The following is a 20596-nucleotide window of genomic DNA, read 5'->3' on the forward strand; positions in this document are numbered from 1 at the left end:
AAGGTTGAGAAATGCTGCGCTGTTCCACAGGGGAGAGATGATGCAGTTTCTTCCAGAAAAGATGCTCAGCCTTCGAAACTCTAGGGACAGTTCTGCACTCCCCTAAAGGGTTACTATGCATCAAAATCAACTCCACAATGATTACAAATGGAGCACAAGACTCTTATTTATTTATTTTTTTTAGCCAATTAGTCTTGGAAATGTATGTGTGCGTGCCTTCAGTGGATGGAGATTTCGAGAGTGTGGAAAACAGTCTTGGGAGCATCCGCAGCAACCATCTAAGCTACGACCAGGGTGAGACTGTACTAGGGGTGGTCAGTTCAAATCTGCCTGCTGCTCCTCAGGAAAAAGATGTGACAGTCAGTTCCTGGGAAGATTCACAGTCTAGAAGAACCTCTGGAGGAGTACTGATGATGTAGGGAATAAGGGTTGGGCTGCTAACCACAAGGTCAATAGTTTGAAACCAACAGTCACTTCACTAGAGAAAGATGAGGCTTTCTACTCCTGTAAAGAGTAACTGTCTCTAGAAGCAGCACACCAGCCAGTATGTCAAGAGGTGTTGACAGGATCAGGTATCAGGCATCAGAAGATCCAAAACAAACCATCACATCCATGTGAGTGAGGAGGGTTGGAGTGGAGGCCCAAAGCCCATCTGTAGACAATTGGACATTCCCTCACAGAAGGGTCACAAGGAAGGGATGAGCCAGCCAGGGCGCAACATAGCACCGATGGAACACACAACATTCCTCTAGTTCTCTAATGCTTCCTCCCCCACACTATCATGATGCCAACTCTACCTTACAAACGGGCTAGACCAGAGCATGGACACTGGCACAGATCAGAGCTGGAAACACAGGGAATTCAGGACAGATAAACCCCTCAGGAACAGTAATGGGAGTAGTGATACCAGGAGAGTAGGAGGAAGGTACGGGGAGAATAGTGAGAAAGGGGAAACCAATCACAATGATCGACATATACCAATCCCCAGGGAGATGAACAACACAAATGTGGGAGAGGGGAGGCAGCAGATAATGTAAGATATAAAAATAATAATAATTTATAATTTATCAGGGGAGGGTTGGGGAAAGAGGGAAAAAGAGGAGCTTATATCAAGGACTCAAGTAGAAAGCAATGTTTTGAAAATGATGATGGCAAAATATGTACAAATGTGCTTGATAAAATTGATGCATGGATTGTTATAAGAGCTGCGAGAGACCCAATAAAATGATTAATAATAAAGAGTTACAGTTTCTCAGGAACCCACAAGCGCAGTTCTACCCTGCCCTACAGGGCTGTGGTGTGTCGGAATCAACGCAGGGCTGTGGATGTGCCATGAGCATTTTGGTAGCATAAATGGTTCACCTGCAGGGCTGCTAAGGAAAAGGCTAGAAACTTGCAGCAGCTCAGCTCTGTCTGAAAACCGGCATGATGAGGACAGAAGCTGGAGCTGGGTTAGTGAGTCACAGAAGTAACGGAGGAGCAGCAAGACCAGGGAGCTGCCTACATGCTGGTGCAGGTGGAGCCACGGCCTGGTCCCCCTGACGGAGCCAGGATGGATTCCTCTCAAGGGAGGTTGTCCCTTGTCGTTGTCCCTTGTCCCTTGGGGAGAAAGGGCCTGGCATGCACAGTACCCCAGAGCAGTGCAGTCACTGTGGCTGATGCAGAGGGGCACAGGTTCTAGGGGAGTGGGTCAACTGACAGGTTCTCGGTGGGCATCCCCCACCAGCAATAGGCAGGGCATCCCAAGAGGAAGAGCCGGTCAAGGACCAACGAGCAAGGAAGGACAAGAGCCACGGCTCGCAAATAGCCTGAGAAAGTGTCTCTGCCTCCTGCCAAGAGGGGCAGAAGCCTAAGAAACAGCTCTGTTTGAGGTTCACAGGGGGGAAAGAACCAGGGCAGAGACCGTGGCTGACATTAGAGGAGAGACAGGAGGGAGGAGGCACCGGCTTGCCTGGAAGCAAGGGAGTCTCGGAAGCGGCAGAAATGCAGGGTATGGGAGGCACCCCAAGAGGAGTCAAAGGGGAAGGGGCTGAAGGAGATCAGAGGCGCCTTGAAGATTTTATGCCATTCATGATGAAACGGGAGGCCTGCAGGGAGCATGGCTGTGCAGGCTGGGAAGTCTTGGAGAGACAGCCAGGGGCTGTGGAGGCTGAGGAAGTTGACGCTACTTTAGCAGAAGCAGCGAGCTGAACACTGGCAGGGCGGCATGGGCGCCAAGGGAGGGGCCGGGACCTTGCCTGTGCGTCCGCAGAGCAGGAGAGCCATCCTGGAGTCTGGTTCTTGATGTCGCCAGCACACAGTGCTGTCCAGGCAGGAGTTATGGGATCCTCCATGGGATTCTGTTCACAAACATGAGCTCACAAAGGGCAGAGGTTAGGTGTGGGTGTTAAGATGTATGTGAAATTCCGACGCTTGGGCCCATGTAAGCGGTAGCATCTTTCCTGGTAGGCGTAAGCATTTTTGGGGGAGGGAGGGTTCCTCTTAACAGGTGATAGGTCCAATTATAACCAGAATGAGGCCTTTCAGGTCAACCATGGGGAAGTGGCCAATGACAACGCTTATTTGGACGCATGCACCTGTAGCCTCTGCCTCTCCTGCAGCCCCACAGGATGAGAGCTCCGCAGGGCTTGCAGTGACTGGTTTGGGAAGCAGATCACAGGCCTCTCATCGGAGCAGTCCCTGGGTGAACTTTAGCCTTGAACGTTCGGTTAACGGCCAACCGTGTTAACTGTCTGCACCACCCAGGGACTCATGAGAGCATTTTGAAACACACCGGTGAAAAGGACAACTGTCCCGGTGTTCAGAACCCAGCACAGCCCGTGAACCGCCCCTTAGAGGAGCAGAGCGTGTGAGGAGCCAGGCAGAACTCTCCTTACTCTAGTGGCTTTATTGTGATCCCCAGAGAGCTCCAAGAACCCCTTCTACCCTTCCTTCTGCCAGGAGCCAGGTAGGAAGGAAATGCTCCTGGGGCTAAGAATAGAAATTTAAGCTAGGGGAGGAGGGCAGGGGTGGGGGGAAGCACAGTGGAGAAGTAAGACAGAATGAGAGAGAGAGAGAGAGAGAGAGAGAGAGAGAGAGAGAGAGAGAGAGAGAGAGAGACTGAGAGTCTGGTAGGAACAACTAGAAAGCTTCAATAGCTATTAGTGTGGTCTTCAATTAGAAAGGGAAACAGGTGTACTTGAAGGCGATGGTCCTAGAAAGGTCTCCAAGAACTGCTTGAACTGGTGGAATGAAGATGGAGTCGAGAGCCTTGAAGACTTGGTCTTTGCTTTTTGACAGAACTGCTTCCTGGTGAAGGTAATAGAGGCTGCGGGGAGGTCCCACTCTGGGCACAGAGGAGTGTGCCCCTGACAAACTAGTCTTCCCGCACGCACATAACCACAAAAGAGAAAGACGGGATGAGATGAAGAGTGGACCTGGAGGTTCTGGAAACCAAAAAGCACAGGGTGCATTTTATCCTCTGTGGGTGCGCACACACACAGTCTGCCCAGCGGCTAAAACCCCAGTAAGATAAAGCATCACGTTTCTGGGCGGAGGAACCAAGAGAAGGAGTCCAAGGTAACCCCCATTTCTGGAGAGTTGGGAGAGGATCCCCGACAACAAGAGGGCCAGTGAGAGGGAATTCCTCGCTCGGGAGATACGCTCTGTTGGGGCTCTGATAGACTCCTGAACCAGGGGGGTGGGGGCCCGTCTGGAACCACAGTCACAGAAACCACAGCAGCGGCCCGCCACACAGGGGGCAGTCTTATGCGAACCAAGTGAACCGCCTCTGAAGACCAAAGGTACCAGTCCTCCTTAGTGAGTTCTATGGAGCAGAATCCAGAGTCTCTGAATCATAGCCTTCCTCGCACAGCACACACGATCTCAGATGACTAGCTGTTCAAATTACTCCACGGGACATCGTGGCCCATTGGTTTTCACAGGAAAAGACAACCCAACGATGCCAAGCTCACGATGATCCAGAGGCTGTGATCACCAGTCCCTGACTTGAAAGCAGCCACGCGCAGTGAGATAGAGAGAACGATGCTTGTGAGGAAGAGAAACGTAGGGCATCTCAGCTGAGAAGTAGACAAGACTAAACAGAGAATTGATTAGAAATTGTAGAATTTAAATACACACAGCAGAGAGAAAACTTACTGGAGGGGCTCCGTAGCAAATTAGAGGTGACAAATTAACCTCTCAATAAAGGGTTCAGTAGAAGTTATGTAATCTGAAGGCGTGAGAGACAGAATTGGGGAACAATGAAAACAGCCTAAGAGACCCGTGGGAAAGTTTCAGGAGTTCTACACACGGCTAACGGCAGCCCTAGGATGGAAGAAATGGGGTAGAAGATAATATCTGAAGAATTATGGCTGAAATTTCCCAAATATAGGGGAGATTGAAGCAGCAGAACACATCAAACAGGATGCAGTCAGAGAAAAGAGACTGGAAAGAAAATGTGTGCAGACACATCATTGTCAGGCTAAAAACCTAACTGTAGGGGGAGGGTCTGGAAATCAGAGTAGACAGCTTCGTCTACACAGGAGAATGCGGAGTCCTGCTAGCGTGCTGGCTGTGTGCCGGGCTGCGAACTGCAAGGCCAGCAGCCCCGAACCACCAGCTGCTCCTCCAGCAAAGAGTCCCAGTCTCAGACACCCACAGGGTGGTTCTACCCGGCCCGCAGGGTCTTGGGTTGCAATCGGCTTGATCCAAATACTCATGGGCTCTTCTCGTCAGAAACCCCGCTGGCCAGATCAACAGCAGAGCAAAATCTTTAAAGTGCTAAGAGAACACCAGCAAATAAACAATATGGAAAGAAATATCCAGAAAAAGTATTCTTAAGAATGAATGCAAAGTATAGACATTCTTCCTAACTCAGGAGAAATAGGAGACTGTATTGCTCAAGACCTGGATGACAAGAAATCCATCCATAAAGCACAGGTTGATAGTGAGCCCTCCTCAGATCTTGACACGGTGTTCTCATGCATCCAGTTCAGCTTCTGGGGTGATTGGCTCAGCACACAGAGTGAATAAGAATGGAGAAAGAATATGATTCGGAAGCACACCTTTCCTGATTTCAAATGTTGCAGTATCCCCTGGACCTGTCTGAACAATAGCCCTGGTCTCTGCACAGGTCTGTATAACCCAAGATAGACTATAAATCTTTGTTGCCAACCTTGCCGTTGGTAACCCCATTCAGAACCCACAGTATCACCAGCACAAAATGATCGAAATGTCAAAACCGGTGCTTCTCAAACTTTGGTGGGCATCAGAATGACTTGGGAAAAATTTAAAGGCTCTAATCTGATCAAACTTCAAACACTCTGATCCTTTGTGTTGTTTATTAGCTCTCTGGATAAACAAGATCTCCCTACCCACCAAATTTGAAAAACACCATTCTTCAGTAAACCCACTATCTATTCCTTGCTATTCCACTCTACCAACCAGTTCCTTTCTAGCATACCCCTCCCAGAGCATGGCTCAATAGAAGCTGACGTCATACTTGGCTATCATCCCTGGACCTTGGTCAAGGTCATCTGCTATTAACTCCTTTTGTATTAGCCCCCAGATTCTTCCGGCGTCACTCAGGACATTCTCCTTTGCTGCTCCAACCTGCTTTCACTGCTGCTCCTTCCACCACCCTCCACACTGCAGCCAGGGTACATGAAAAACAAACATACTGTTTGAGAGAGTTTCAATTTACAGAAATGTTGTAAGAAAACCACCAAGTACACCCACATATTTGTCACCAAGATACTACATTCCAAATTATACCAGTTGTCCAAGAAATGTTCTATGAAAGATCTGTCACCGCTAGTTACCCCGATCTTCTAACCTTAATCTCCGTCACTCTCAGAGTTTCTCAATATCCAGGACTTTCATGAATTTGACATTATGGAAAGTCATGGGCCAGCAATTAATTATATTACTGCAATAAACTCAAATATACCAATGACCACGGTATAGTCCTCAATGCCCTGCAAAGAGCAATTCTTCCATCCATCCCTGCCGGACAGCGTACCCTCTCACATACGGGCTCCATTCCCTGCTAAGGCTCACCTCACTTGCTCAGGGCATCTATCTTCATTAGACTTGCCAAATGGCAAAAAGCAAAACGAAAGAAAAAATTTTTTAAAGAAGGAAAAAGATCATAAGGCAAAGAGAAGGGAAAAGCCAGTGTAATCTTTATAAATGCAAATCCATCACATTCTAGACAGTCAGCCGTTGTACCATTCAGTTACTAACCAAAAGGTTGGCAATTCAAATCTACCAATGGCTCTGTGTGGAAAAGATGGACAATCTGACCTTATAAAAATTATAGCCTAAAAACCCTGTGGAGTAAGTTTTCTGTTCAATGAAGTCACTATGAGCAGGAATCAAGGCAGTGGCACACAACAACAAAGACCTGTGCACACGCGTGTATACACACACACACACAGTGCCCCAAGACGGTAAAGTCCTCCCACGAGGTCTGAGAGGCTCGCCATGATATAACTGCTGGCCATATCTCACACGAATGTCCCTCTTTCCCCCCAAATACCAGCACGAAGACCAAACCTTAGCTAGTCCAGTCTTTCCTCTTCCCTCGTGCCACAGGGTCTTGGGATGTGCTCCGTCTCCAGTGCTCTCACCTGCCCATTAATGCAATTGAATTATTCTCCCAATCCCTGCTGGACCTCCTGTCTTCCCCAGGGAGCCCTCGCTCACCCTGAGACACAGCTGGGCTGTTCTCGTAGGTGTAATTTCACTCATGGCTCCCCAACAGTGGCCCTTCCCCTATGTGGGGATCACACATGCATTTGTGTAGCTATCTGATCACTGTCCTCTTCCTTCTCCAAGCTGGGAGCTAATGAGAGCAATACTGCCTTTTCTTTCTGATTATAATGTGTGTCCCCAGCTTGTAGCTCATTGTGGGCACATATGAGTGGGCTTTAAAAAATCATGGGGAAATTCCATTCTCTTTGAATTCTGTTTTTCCATGAACTTTTAAAGCTTCCTTGTATTAGATGCTTAACCAGTATTTGCCACGTGAATAAGTAGTTTGCATTTTCAGATGCCTAAAATGTTTCCCCATTAACAGTAACACTTTTCACAGATTGGGGGGGAAAGGAAACCATAGCACAATTCTATGATAAATGTAGTGAAGGGTGATCATTACTGTGAAGAATTCTGAAAGCTCTTAGGTCAGAGACAGAGTATATATATATATATATATATATATATATATATATATATATATATATATATATATATATATATATATATATATATATATAGAGAGAGAGAGAGAGAGAGAGAGAGAGAGAGAGAGAGAGAGAGAGAGAGTGTTTCCAAAAGTGTGGAGAAGTGGAATTAAGAAAACAGAATAGAATTTTCCCAAGGACGTTTCAAAGCCCCCAAGCTTTTTAATTTATAATATACATTTATGAAGTCACAACAAATCGCCTAAATATAATATAAGGTCTATTAAAATTGTGTTTCATAAATCACGCAATCATGTAGGTAATTTGGAGTCATCTTTATCCTTCCTAAGGCGGGATGGTTCCTGTCACAACTTGATAGTGTGTGTGTGTTTGTGTGTGTGTGTGTGTGTGTGTGTGTGTGTTGGAATTAGGAAACGTGCTTTGAAGCTGCATGTGGAAAAGAAGAATTCCGAGACTAGCCAATTAAACTTTTTGGTTTTGCTTTTAAGAATAACAATGAAGGCAACTTACCTTACCCAGCTAGTAAATCATTTGCTGAAATAATTAGAATAAATAAATATTGTTGCCCCCCCCATACAAATAAATAGATTCACTGGCAGAATGCAAGTATATGGAGGAGCTTAACCTATGGCAAGGACTGCAGGTAACTCAAAAGAGAGACCAGAGTCAATAAAATGAGTAGGATATGTAGTAAGTAGCGCCTCCATGGTTATCTACACACCTGAAGGAAAACAGGGCAAGAATGCCACCATAGCAGGGGTCTACCAGAAAAATGACTACACAAACAGTGGACTACTATGTAACAATGAATAGCAGCCAATTACTGCTGTACATCACACCACGAGGGATCTCACCAACCTCATGTTTATCAAAAGCAGCCAAACACGAAAGAGCATACGCTGCCTGATTCACTTGCACTAAATTCCAGAAGAGTCTAAACGAAGCTATGGTTAGGGAAAAAACCCCAAACCCACGACCGTGGTAGTCATTGTGCGCAGGGTTGGGGGTGGGAGTGAGGGTGTGTGTGAGACCTGACTGGGAAGGTACGGGAGGGAGTCTTCTAGGTGATGGCAAGGTTCTGCACCTTGGCAGGGGTCGGCTTACAGAGCTGTGAGTCTGCGTTAATACCCTGTAGAGGGCGCACTTCAGATGTGTGCATTTCAGAAATGCACATCTTATCTTCAGGATAAAGATCCATCAACAAACACTGAACCTTCCTCAACTTTTATTAATGAGCACACAGGCTGAAGTCTTCAGGGACAAGGTGAGCCAATGTTGGCGATTTGATAGACGTTTTGCTGTGGAGATTTTCAACAACAATAAAAAAGCCAAAGTAAAATTTTAAAAAGTTGAAACTCCAAAGTGTGATGAATAGATAAATGAAAAGTTATGTGATATAATAAGTAAAAACAAAATATAAATCTTAGAATCCAGGTGATGGCTTTATGGCTGTCCATCCACTTCTCTAGATGTTTAAAATGGTCTATAAAGATGATAGGGAAAATAAATCAGGTGTATTACATATCTAAATATAGAACATACCCCCTCCCAAAATCCCAGTAAAAATAGTACAGGAAAATTTATGAAACATTTTAAAATTTGGGAATAAAAATAAATAGAAAATAAAGCAAATCGGGTAACCAGAGAAGGCATAGAAGTAAAGAGAGATAAGGGTAAGATAGATAATTTTGATTACATACTTATTATTTTTATAAGCCAGAGCATATCAAAACAATATTAAAAGAATGACAGAGTGGAGGGAAAATATTCATTATATCACATATGGCAGGCAAGGAGTTAAATCCCTTCTACAAAGACTTCCTATAAATTTCCATGAAACCAGCAGGCAATACAATAGAAAAGTAGGTAAAGACATTAACAGACAATTAGTGTAAGAAACACAAATCCTGGTGCCTGTGTGAAAATTGACTAATACTCCCAGCAGTCAGTTGGAAATGTAAATTGAAACATAATGAGGAGCCATTTCTCATCCTTGGTTTGGCAAACTTTTAAAGATTGATGACATCGATGCTGGTGAGGATGCTGGAAAGCAAACAGACAGCCCTGCACTCCGGGTGGAATGAGACTGTTTACAAACTTTCAGAGACTACAATCTGCTGATAAAAAAATGCCAGAATAATGGGCACAGAGATGCGCAGGTGTTACACAATCAGAATTTTCCACTTTTGTACAAGGAGCGACATGTGCCAGGTTACACACCCACCTGTGGAAACTGAGACTTCAGGGCAGGGGTTAGCCCCTGGCTGGCCACCTTCTCTTTTTAGCCCCAGAGCTAAGAACCTTTACTATGTACATAGTACCTATATTTTCCCCCTTTGGCCATCAAAGCCTAAAATATTTACTATTTTGTCTTTTAAGACAAAATTTGCAGACCCCTGCAAGAGGGTTGATTATTTATACGTGTTCTTTTCCCTTGACTTTCTGTACTGTTTGACTTTAAACCTTTTTGTGGGTTTGGAGAAGACATGTAGATCTGGGGGGTTTCAGATCAATCACTTTGGATGTTGTTGAGGACAGAGAGCAGGAGACCAGAGGAAGTCATGAACCAGGAGGCTCCTGCAAAGGTCCAGGAGAGGGCAGATAGTATTTGGAAACAAGGGAGTGGCCGTACAGGTGGCAACAGGTGGCCTAGTCTTTAGGAGGTGGAATCGCTTGGGTGTTGCTGAGGGACCGAACATGGAGAGGACACAAAAAGAGGCATCGAGGCCGATTCCCTGGTTTCTGTCATTCGTTGAGTGAGGCCCACTTCTAAAATGGGGAGACAGGGGAGGGGATATTGGAATGTAAATCGAGAGCTCTGTGTGGGCCTATGAAGTGTGAGGAGCTGGCAAAAGTACTAAGTGAATTGTGTGAAGGAGGCAGTGGGCACCGCTGCTTGAACTGGTGAGGGAGTTTTGGCAGCAAACAGACGCCGAGCAGGAATCAGCAGGCGGGTGGCACCGTCAGCAAACTGGAAGCAATGGGGATGGCAGAGAACAATGCTCCTGAAAGTCTCCCTGCTGGCAGTGTCCAGCATGCCTGCAGCCTGCTCCAGGCTGGGGGACAGTTGTCTCTGGGGCCACTGTCCACCTCTCTAAGCTTTCTCTTCCCACGGGCCAAGCAACACCACAGCTTATCAGCAAACACGGCTCCCTCCTCCTCGCCCAACTGCTCGCTTGGACAACGGGGCGCTATTGGATGGATGGTCCTCCCAGCATCTGGCTCTGCCCCCTGGAGCCACAGGTCCCGATTTGAGCCCCTCAAACCTGCCCTGTCACCGTTCCGCAGCCACGGGCAGCCACCCTTTCTCCAGACGCATTGTTTCCTGAGAGTACTAGGAAGGACTCACCAAGGAGCTGGTGTAGGTGGGGTCAGAGGTATCATCCTGGAGGTAGCGGGAAAGGCCAAAGTCCGACACCTTGCACACCAGGTTACTGTTGACCAGGATGTTTCTCGCAGCCAGGTCCCGGTGCACGTAGTTCATCTCAGACAGGTACTTCATGCCAGCGGCAATGCCCCTGAGCATGCCCACGAGCTGGATCACCGTGAACTGCCCATCGTTTTGCTGTGAGGAGACAAAAGAGCCCCCAGATCAAGATGGGCTTCAGTGGGTAAGCAGAGAGGAAGGTGCTGTGGCCCTGCTTCTTGTCAGCCTCGCCAAGATGCAGGCCAAGAAGCTGACTGCTTCCCCTCCCCTCCCCCTCCCCCGGCAGCATCCCTCTCCTTGAACACCCTCCCCTATTTGCCAAGCCTTGTCGATTACATCTCCAAATTACATCTCAAACCCATCCACTCCTTTCCATCTCCACTGCCACTGTTCTGACCAAGTCATTGTCATCAATCACCTGTAACAGCCTCCCCAGGCGTGACCCCCTACAACCCAGTCTCTACAAGGCAGCTGGAGTGATCTTTTAAAAACGTAAATCAAATCATGTCACTCCCTGGCTTAAAACTCTTTAAATAGTCTCCCAATGCATTAAGGGAGACCACCCAACAATGTACTGTGGTACACAAGAACCCCATGGGACCAAGAACTGCCTCACCTTAGGCCGCTGCCCCCTCACGCCTAGGGTAAAGCCAAGGATGATCTCCCAATGCTTCTCCCGGTCAAGGTCTTCCTCCTCGGGGCCCATGGACAGGCTGCTGCCTCTGTGCAGAGGGCTTTCCCTCACTCTTAGCACCTACATAGCCTGTCGGCCAGTTTACATTGTGCTTCCCTGTACCTGCCCCCTTCCCGGCCACAACGGTGGCGTTTGCGGTCGGTCAGCGGCTCTGGAGTTAGCCCCTGACTTACGGTGACACCATGTACAAGGGGACTGAACCGTTTTCACTGGTGAACTCTTTTGGAAAGTAGATCACCAGGGCTTTCTTCCTACTTCATCTTACTTTGTGTCCTGCTTCAACTTAGCTTGGAAGGGCTACTGAAACCTGCTCAGCCTCAGAGGAGCACACAAGCCTCCCCTGACAGATGAGTGGTGGCTGGGCCGGAGGTGGCTCCACCGGGAATTGAGCCTGGGTCTCCTGCACAGACACAAAAGTTGAGCCTCATTGAGCTACCGCTGTCCCATCCTAGCACAATCAGCACCTTCTTACTACTACAAAGAGCCCTTGTGACACAGTGGTGGACGTCTGGACCCGTCATGCTACAGGAGAAAGAGGTGGTGGCCGTTTCCATCAAGATGTAAAGCCTTCGAAACCATTTGGGGTGGCTATCTTCTATCCTATAGGATCACTATGAGTCAGAATCAACATGGGGGCAGTGAGTTTGGTGGTTTTGCTGATTTGCCCCTATATTTCAATGCATGCTCTGTTTCTTTTCTTCTTAGCCTATGTTTCAGCGGTGTGTGAGAATGTGGGTTTCTAGCTCTCCTGCTTGATTCTAAGCACTTTGAGGTCAAGGAATTTCTCTCTTCTGGTTTCCATGGACATCTCAGTGCTGAGAACAGCCATGTAAATAGCAAAACCCCAACAAAGTCGCGTGAATGAATAGCTGGTACATCTCTTCCTGGTTCCAAATTTAAATGTAGGGTATCTCCCTGGGATGCTATTAGTACTGTGATCCCATCATCCTTTCCAAAGGGACAGCCCCTGGTGCCAGCCTCCATCCGTAGAGTATTAGGATTAGCAGTGCAGGAGGAGCCTGGGGCATGGCATCTGGCACGCGGACCTTCCTTGTTGCTGCTCCTTGAGCTGCCCTCCGCAAATCAACACAGGGCTCCCATCTCTCAGGTGTGTGCCCGCCCCATGGCTAGATGACAGTCTTCAGCAGTGTGCTCCATCCTCCTGCCAACTGGAAGTCCTTGGGGCTTGGTTCTGCAAACACTGGGTAAATCAGTGCAGCCTGGACCAAACCTGTCAAGGATGGATTTCTCCACCTTGTCCAGTCCCAGCTGCATCCCAAAGGGCTCTAGGTGCTGTTCTATTAGTGGGACCCAGCCTGGGCATCATCTGCTCTGCCTGGAGGAGAGGTGGGAGGTGAGAGGATGCCAGGGCTTCATCTAGTTACTGCTGAGCCCAGGCCCCGGGAAAGCTGGCCATGCTCTCTTCCACACGCACCTCATGTGGAAGCAGAATCCGTAAGCACCAGGAGAAACTACCAATTACTGAGCATCTATTGTGTGCTCAGGTTACATTCCATACAGTCTTCCACGTCGATGGGTGATGTAGCACGTCATTTGGGAAACGTATCCAAACTCCTTAGGATGGCCCACAACATCCCCAGAGGGTCATTACTGTATGTCACCTCATTACTGCATGTCACTGTGTGCCCCTCACTACTAGGCTAATGATTCTGAGGACTTTTCAAATGCAAAAATGTCACAGTATTTCCTATATAAATATCAGGGCAGGCAGGAGGAAGGTGCGTTTTCACCATACACTAAAACAAAGCCAGCACTGGAGACACAGTGTAGGAATTGTGCCTGGTCGGACCCCCTCACACAGGGGCAAAACACGAAGGGAGTGCAACAGAGCAGCAAGGGGAGCAAAACAGCGAAGTCCCCGAGGAATCCCCAAAATAGACCTCAGACTCGGAGGGGAGAGCTTGGTACCTCATCAGACTCGATCAGAAAACCTAATGGTCAACAGACAGTCCTGGAATTATTTATAACACCCCCTTTCATGTTTATCTATATAAGATAGGCAAGATAAACAATCCTGAGGAGAAAACAACAGGACCAACAGTTCTGGAGTGTAATAGGTTTATTTTGCCAACCTGGCCAATGAACACATATAGGATTAATTGAAAGGCTGTTTAATTGAAGGGTGGAGAGATATATGGTTCAGCAAGCCTTGCCTTTCTTGTCTCTTGCTATCTGATGATTGGACCAGTGTGTGGATGCCTTAGCTGGTTCTCTGCCTCAACTTGTGAGCTACACTACCTGTGGGACACCCAACTCATGGACTGTGTCATTGTAGTTTGAGGTTCCTTTAAGACCTGCTTCGCCACGCTAATGGTGTATACATTGCTTGAGCTGTGGACTGTCAGAACCTGTCATCTGGCTGACTGTTGGTGACCTGCCTTGCTGTTTGCTGCCGTGCCCAGATAGCCTGAATTGCTCTACAGAGGACTCGGCTGTCTGCTTCTTTAGATTGTACCCTCATGACTCAATGGACTGCCAGTATATTAGCTGTCTCATGGAAGTGAGTTAAACTGAGCCATTTGTACTGCTCTATAGACTAATTAGATATTTATTTCTTATGTTGTATCTATCTATCTATCTATCTATCTATCTATCTATCTATCTATCTATCTATTCATAAGTGTCCTGGTCTTGTTTCTCTACTTGTTTCTCTAGAGAACCCTGTCTAACAGACAGGGGGACAGGGTAAAGGGGAAGATCGGGAAATGGAGTGGGGAGCCAATAAACTCAGGGACAAGGCAACAAGAGGTCTAAAATCAATGGCGAGGAGGATGTAGAATGTCCGATGGGATCTGATCATGTGCAATGTACTCAAGAGGAAATACTGAGAGCTGAATGAAGGTCAAACATGATAGTGGGACAGGAGGAAAGTAAAAGGAAATAGAAGAAAGAACTAGAAGGCAAAAGATATTTATAGAGGTAAAAGTATATGCAAATATATGTAAATATATAACAAAAGGGATATATCAATGTACATATATTTATATGTTAAGTATCAAGGTAGCAGATGAACATTGGGCCTCTACTCAAGTCCTCCCTCAACACAAGAACACTTTATTCTAACAACTGGCATTCTGTGATGCTTATCTCCCCGACATAATGCTGAAGTCAAAATGGGCAAATGTGGTGAAGAAAGCTGATGGTTTCCAGCTACTGGAAGATACGGTATCTGGGGTCTTAAAGGTCTGAAGTTAAACAAGCGTCCATCTAGCAGGGAAGAAACAAAATCTACATGGAAGAAGTACAGCAGCCTATGTGATCATGAGGTGTCAATGGGATCAGGTTTTGGGGATCAGAAGACTCCAAACAAGTGGTGTTGGAGTAGACATCTCTGTAGAAAATCGGACATCCCTCAAGGAAGAGTCACAAGGAAAGGAGGAGCTATCCATGGCACAATATCACACCCAAACACACAATATTTCTCTAGTTCATTACTATTTCCTCCCCCAATTATCAAGATCCCATTCTACCTTACAAATCCAGCTGGACCAGAGCATGTACACTCCTCTCAACACACATTGAATCCAGGACAGAAAACCCCCTCAGGACCAGTAATGGGAGTAGTGATACCAGGAGGGTAGAGGGGAGGAGGAGGAGCAGGGGGAACGGATCTCAATGATCAACATATTAATCCCCACCCCAGGGTGACAAACAAGAGAAACATGGTTGAAGGGAGACAGCAGACAGTGTATGATGTGAAGGTAATAGTAATTTATAATTTATCAAGGGTCCATAAGGGTGGGAGGGGAGGGGAGGGAGGGAAAAATGAGGAGCTGATCCCAAGGGTTCAAGTAGAAAGTAAATGTTCTGAAAAGTATGATGGCAACAAATGTACAAACGTGCTTGACACAATGGATGGATGGATTGTGATAGAGCTGTAACAGCGCCCAATAAAATGATTTCAAAAGAGAAAGAAAGAAAATGATGATGGCAACATATGTACAAATGTGCTTGATACAATTGATGTAAGGATTGTTATAAGAGCTGTAAAAGCCCCCCCAAAAATGATCTTTAAAAACAAAACACCGGAGTGGTGATTAAATTTTATGTCACCTTATACTGGAAGTCCTGGTGGCGTACTGGATATGTGTTGGGCTGCTAACCTCAAGGTCAGCAGTTTGAAACCATCAGCTACTCCGGCTTTCCATTCCTTTAAAGAGTTACCATCTCAGAAACCCACAATGGCAATTCTATCCTATCCTATAGCTTTGTGTTGGAATAGACTCATGGCAGTGAGTTTGGGCTGGAGTTTTGTACTTAGATGAAAGTGTAGGGGTGGAATCCAACCTATTAATAAGTTCACAGCCTGATGATGCTTCTTTAGGGGTGTGACCTTTTAATAAGAGAAACACTGGGGATCTCTCTCTCTCTCTCGCCCTTCACCTTCCCCCTTGCTTGGATCCTGTGTCTGCCTCCAGGGGTGGTCCCATGTGGGTGGTTGACCAGGGGAACTGTCAGTGCCTTGCCATGCTACACTGAAAAGCTGGGTCCACTAACTCTGCACCCACCATCTGTGATCTCCCTGCTTCCCCCTTCACCTTTCTGTTTCATGGGCCTTCAGCTACATGAGTCTAAAGAGAGGACCCCGGCTACCAGGGGACTCATGGATGTGAGTTGGACTTGAGTTGGGAAACCTTCTTGGTATAAAACTACTTCTTGATATAAGGTTCTTTCTTATGCACATATGAATGTCACTGGCTTAGTTTCTTGGGACAACTGATTCTAACACAACCTGCCATAAAAATAGCCCATCTAGTAGAAAAACCCGATATTCAAAACGCCCAACAATAATAACATGAATTGCGAGAAGACAATCTAGGTCTGGGGGGGGGGTGGTCTTCCTCCAATTCACCTGAAGGAGGGAACAAACTGATGCTGAGACGCTACCAGAGGCAGGTCTTCTTACTGCAAAGTCTATTTCAACTCAATTTTTATTCACCTCCTAATTTTTCCAGAATGCTTTATCTGCAACACTTAAAAAAAAACTCAAAAAGAAAATACAGAATTGATTTCTCTGCGCATGTTGCCCATCTGTGAGAGCTGGATGTGCAGTGAGTGAGGCGGATCCTGTGCTCACTGAGGAACTTCAATCAACACCTTCTCAAGAAGCTAGCCAAGCTTTGCTAGCACCATCAACTCCCTCCAAGTGGGCCCCTGGGGGACATGCTTCCCCAGAACGTTGACATGCAACTTGTCTACACTATAAAAATGCATCTTAGCTGCAAGTCACACTGGTTCTGTTCTTTCCGTTCAGTCGGTTACTTCCTCTCTGTACCTGTAGACAACAACGTGGCAGACAACCAACGTGTCCCTAGGGACGCAGACTTGCAGATGCGTTTGGGGAGGGCACTGGGGATGGCTGCAAACCATTGTGAGAAGTAGTGAGGCTGAAACTCCACGCAGCTGTGCTCCATAGGTTTTCAATGGATGATTTGGCACGGGGCAGTGGGGGTGGGGGCGGAAACTGGGGGTGGGGGTGGGGAGACAGGGGTATATGGGGGAGGAGATAGCTAGGCCTCTTTTTTTTTTTTAGGCACTCTAGGTAAACTCGAATGCCCAACTTTTCAGTGTATCCAAGCATACTAATGATTGGCACCATCACGGATTTCCCAGTACTTCGTTATTATCTGAGTTGTTTTAAATTTTACATCAATCATGCTTACAGTTTCTAGGGTCAACAGAGGTCAAGAAGTGGTTCAAAGTCCTGACTGTGGAGCCAGACAGACCTGATTTGAATTCAGAAACTGCTGTATGACCTTGTATAAATTATTCAACCCTGCCAGGGATGGCTTCCCTCTCTGTAAAAAAAGAACCGAGTGTCCACCCGTCATCGGGTGTCTATGAGGTTTCAATGACAGGCTACGTATCAAAGGGCTCCGCTCAATGCCCAGCAGCGATGATTGCATAGTATCGAGAGCGCCACGCTATTTCACAGATGAGGCCCCCCCGACCTGACCCCTCTCTCAGATGCACAGTGAGGACACCTGCATGAGACATGCGCGGGCTTCTCCTACCTTCCTGGGCACATGCCGTTCCCTTCAGAGGACCCAGTTAAACAGTGCCTTTGACCTCAGCAGGTCATTCTTTACACCAGTCCCCTGAGCTGTAGACTTGGAAGATTGGGTCTAATGATACAGGCCTAAAGTTTGTATCAATTAATCAACAAACAGTAATTTCTTCCCTTACTCGACTTTTGAATGGCAAGTCATACTTCACAGAAAGTGGTTGGATCCTTAAAAACAGTCCAAACAGCAGGCCAGGCAGGCAATAGTGCATTGTGTTCATAGACAAGATAAAGGAGGTCCGGAAAGTTTATGTGATAAGCCTTAAATCACTCTGTGTGGTTCTGAATTATAACAAGAATCTCAGTCTAGAACGGCAAATTGCTTCTCCACTGCCATTCCATCTCTGATCAATTGGTTATGGCTGCCACAAATGCTGTGCTGAGAAGAGAGCTGTGTACAAGCTTTGCAGAGAAAATAGCTATGATTGATTAATGATGTCTGCCCTGGCCGAAAAAATAGAAAGTAGAGGCACATGTATTACAAATATTAAACTCTTATCTGGGTCTTTTAACTCCTCTTCAGTGGCTTTTTCACTGGAATATGATGACCTGGAAATGAGTGACACATTTTCCTTAGGCTCTTTAGGAGACCACAAAGGATGATAAGAGAGGATCATGCCCATTGAGTTCAAAAGCTTGATGAAATTTAAAGATAGAAGCATGCTAAGATTTTCTGGTATGCTCAAACATTTTTTTAAAAATTGATTTTGTAAAGCGTATCATTTTCTTTTTTCTCTTTTTAATTTTAGTAAAATTATACACAGCAAGGATATATCATCTCAACAATTTCTACTTGCCAACTGACTGGAAGAGATTCATAGCCACATCCATTCTCCAAAAAGGGGTATAATGCAATATAGAAATTATTAACCCATATGAAGAGGTCTTCAAAATGCTTGTGAAAAAAAGCAGATCATGAAAAAAATCTAAGTATACACTTTGAACTAAGGTAAATTCATATTATCTTATTATAACACATATAAACAGTATCTAATTTAAGGCACTAAGAAAAATAAGACATGAGTTTGAAAAGAGTTCCCATCAGAACAACATAAAATCTGCTAAAATTGAAATAAGAGCAAATATCCAATTTATGGTAAGCTTTGGTGGGAAAATGGTGAAACCACTGATGTTTTACAGAAAGTTTATGGGAAAATGCTTCAAAGAAACCAGCAGTCTATAAATGGATAAATGAATTCATTTGAAGAAGGGTCAAGACGATATTGAAGATGAACCCCACAGTGACAGGTCATCCATGCGAATTTGTGTGGAAAAATTGATCTTGTTCTTACCCTAAGAGAAGACTGCTGACAAATAACAGCAGAAATGATAGCCAACCTCACAGATAGCTCAACTGGCCCAGCTCAGACAATTCTGACTGAAAAATTAAAGTGGAGCAAAATATCTACCTGATGGGTGCCAAAACAATTGTGCCTAGAGAAGCTTTACACAAAAGTAGAGCTTTCGATTTTTTAAACAAAGTGGGTCAAGGTCCCGGAGCATTTCTTGGGTGAGTTGCAACAAGAGAAGAAACACACCTTTGCACGTATGACCCAGAAGACGAAGCACAATCAAAGTAATGACTCCAGTCAAAGCAAAAGCAGACTGGTCAAGAGAAAAGGTCAAGGCAACTGTGCTTGAGGGGATACACGGGGCAGTTTGCTTGCTAACTGTCTATAGGGACACAGAATAGTAACATTTACTTATTATTAAAGTGTTTCAGAAAAGCAAAGATTTAGCAGAACAACTCTGAAAGCTTCATCAGAATCCTGCTTATTCCTACCACTACTCGCTCCCATTGAGACAATTCTGACTCATACTGATACTACATGACAGAGTAGAATTGCCCCTGTGGGTTCCTGAGACTGTAACGCTTTGTGGGAGTAGAAAGCCCCATCTTTTCCCAGAGTAATGGCTGGTGGTTTGGAACAGCTGACCTTGTGGTTAGCAGCCCAGTGCATAACCCACTACACTACCAGGGCTCTTGTTCTTCTCACTAGACAAGAGTGATTTTATGAGAAAATCATTAGGCATCCAGTTTGCAGTCTTGATTTGGCATCTTCTAACTTATTTTTCTCTTCTAACCTCTAAAAGTGTCTCTAAGTGTGCACCCATCTTTCTTCAGGTAACAATGTGAACAAGACTGCACTGACATGGTTACGGTAGGAGGACCCTCATCCTGGTCAGCTCTTCAGGGATGAATTAAATGGCTGCTCCCATGCTTACAGGACTGTCTTGGTCTTGATGGAGTTTATATTGAGAAATAAAGTTTACATTTTTAATATTTTGAAGGGTCTTTATATCATTAATGTCATATGCAAATAAAACTAGGCTAGAAGGAATTCAAAAATTGTTGCGGCAGTAAATCCATAGGGAAATGCCACAAATTCAAGCCAGATTCAGATAAAAGAGGACTAGGATGGAGAGCATCATTGCAGATGTCAGATGAATGAAACCAGAGAATACCAGACAGATGTTTACCTGGGTTCCATCACTTTTGTAAAGGCAGCCAACTATATGGATCATAATGAATTATGAATAATGTTGCAAAGAATGAAATTCTTTAGAACATTTCATTGTGCTCATATGAAACATGTATATAGACCAAGAGGTATTTGGACAGAAAAAAGGGATTCCACGTGGTTTAAAATCCGAAAAGGTGTGTGTCAGAATTACATCATTCCTAGGGAACGTTATGCTAAGCAAATAATCCTAGCAGCTGGACTGCATGGATGAGAATGAAGCATCAGGATTGGAGGGGGCTCAGTAACAGCCTGGGAGACATGGGCCACATGATCTGTCTTGCTGAAAGTCAAGAAGACTTGAAGGGTTTACTGATGAGGGTCAAAGATGACCGCTTCAGTGTGGGTTACAATTCAATGAAAAGAACACGAAACTGCTCACAAATCAACCAATAAACAATCTAATGATAAACAGAGAAAAGATGGAAAATGTCAATGATTTCATTGCCCTTGGATCCACAAACAACACCCATGGAAGAAGCAACAATCGAGAAATACAATGACATCCTGCAGAAGACCTTCCTAACATTTGAAAAGGTGGAGGTGTTATCTGGAGGACCAAAGAATACCTAACCTAATTCATGGTATTTTCCATTGTTTCATATGCACGTGAAAGCTGGACAAGGAATAAAGAAGACTGACGAATTATGATGTTGGGGAATAATACTGAGGATACAATAGACT

At 45.6% G+C, this 20596-nt stretch overlaps 1 protein-coding gene across 1 annotated transcript in view; it reads right to left on the reverse strand.

The window, feature by feature from the left end:
• EPHB1 (EPH receptor B1) overlaps positions 1-20596 on the reverse strand; it is a 387857-nt gene that overhangs the window by 52607 nt on the left and 314654 nt on the right. Inside the window, 1 exon segment of the mRNA XM_075548849.1 lies at positions 10534-10749. Within this exon segment, the coding sequence (XP_075404964.1) occupies positions 10534-10749 (216 nt within the window).

Source organism: Tenrec ecaudatus, chromosome 4 (genome assembly GCF_050624435.1).
Source record: "Tenrec ecaudatus isolate mTenEca1 chromosome 4, mTenEca1.hap1, whole genome shotgun sequence".
Classification (NCBI taxonomy): domain Eukaryota; kingdom Metazoa; phylum Chordata; class Mammalia; order Afrosoricida; family Tenrecidae; genus Tenrec; species Tenrec ecaudatus.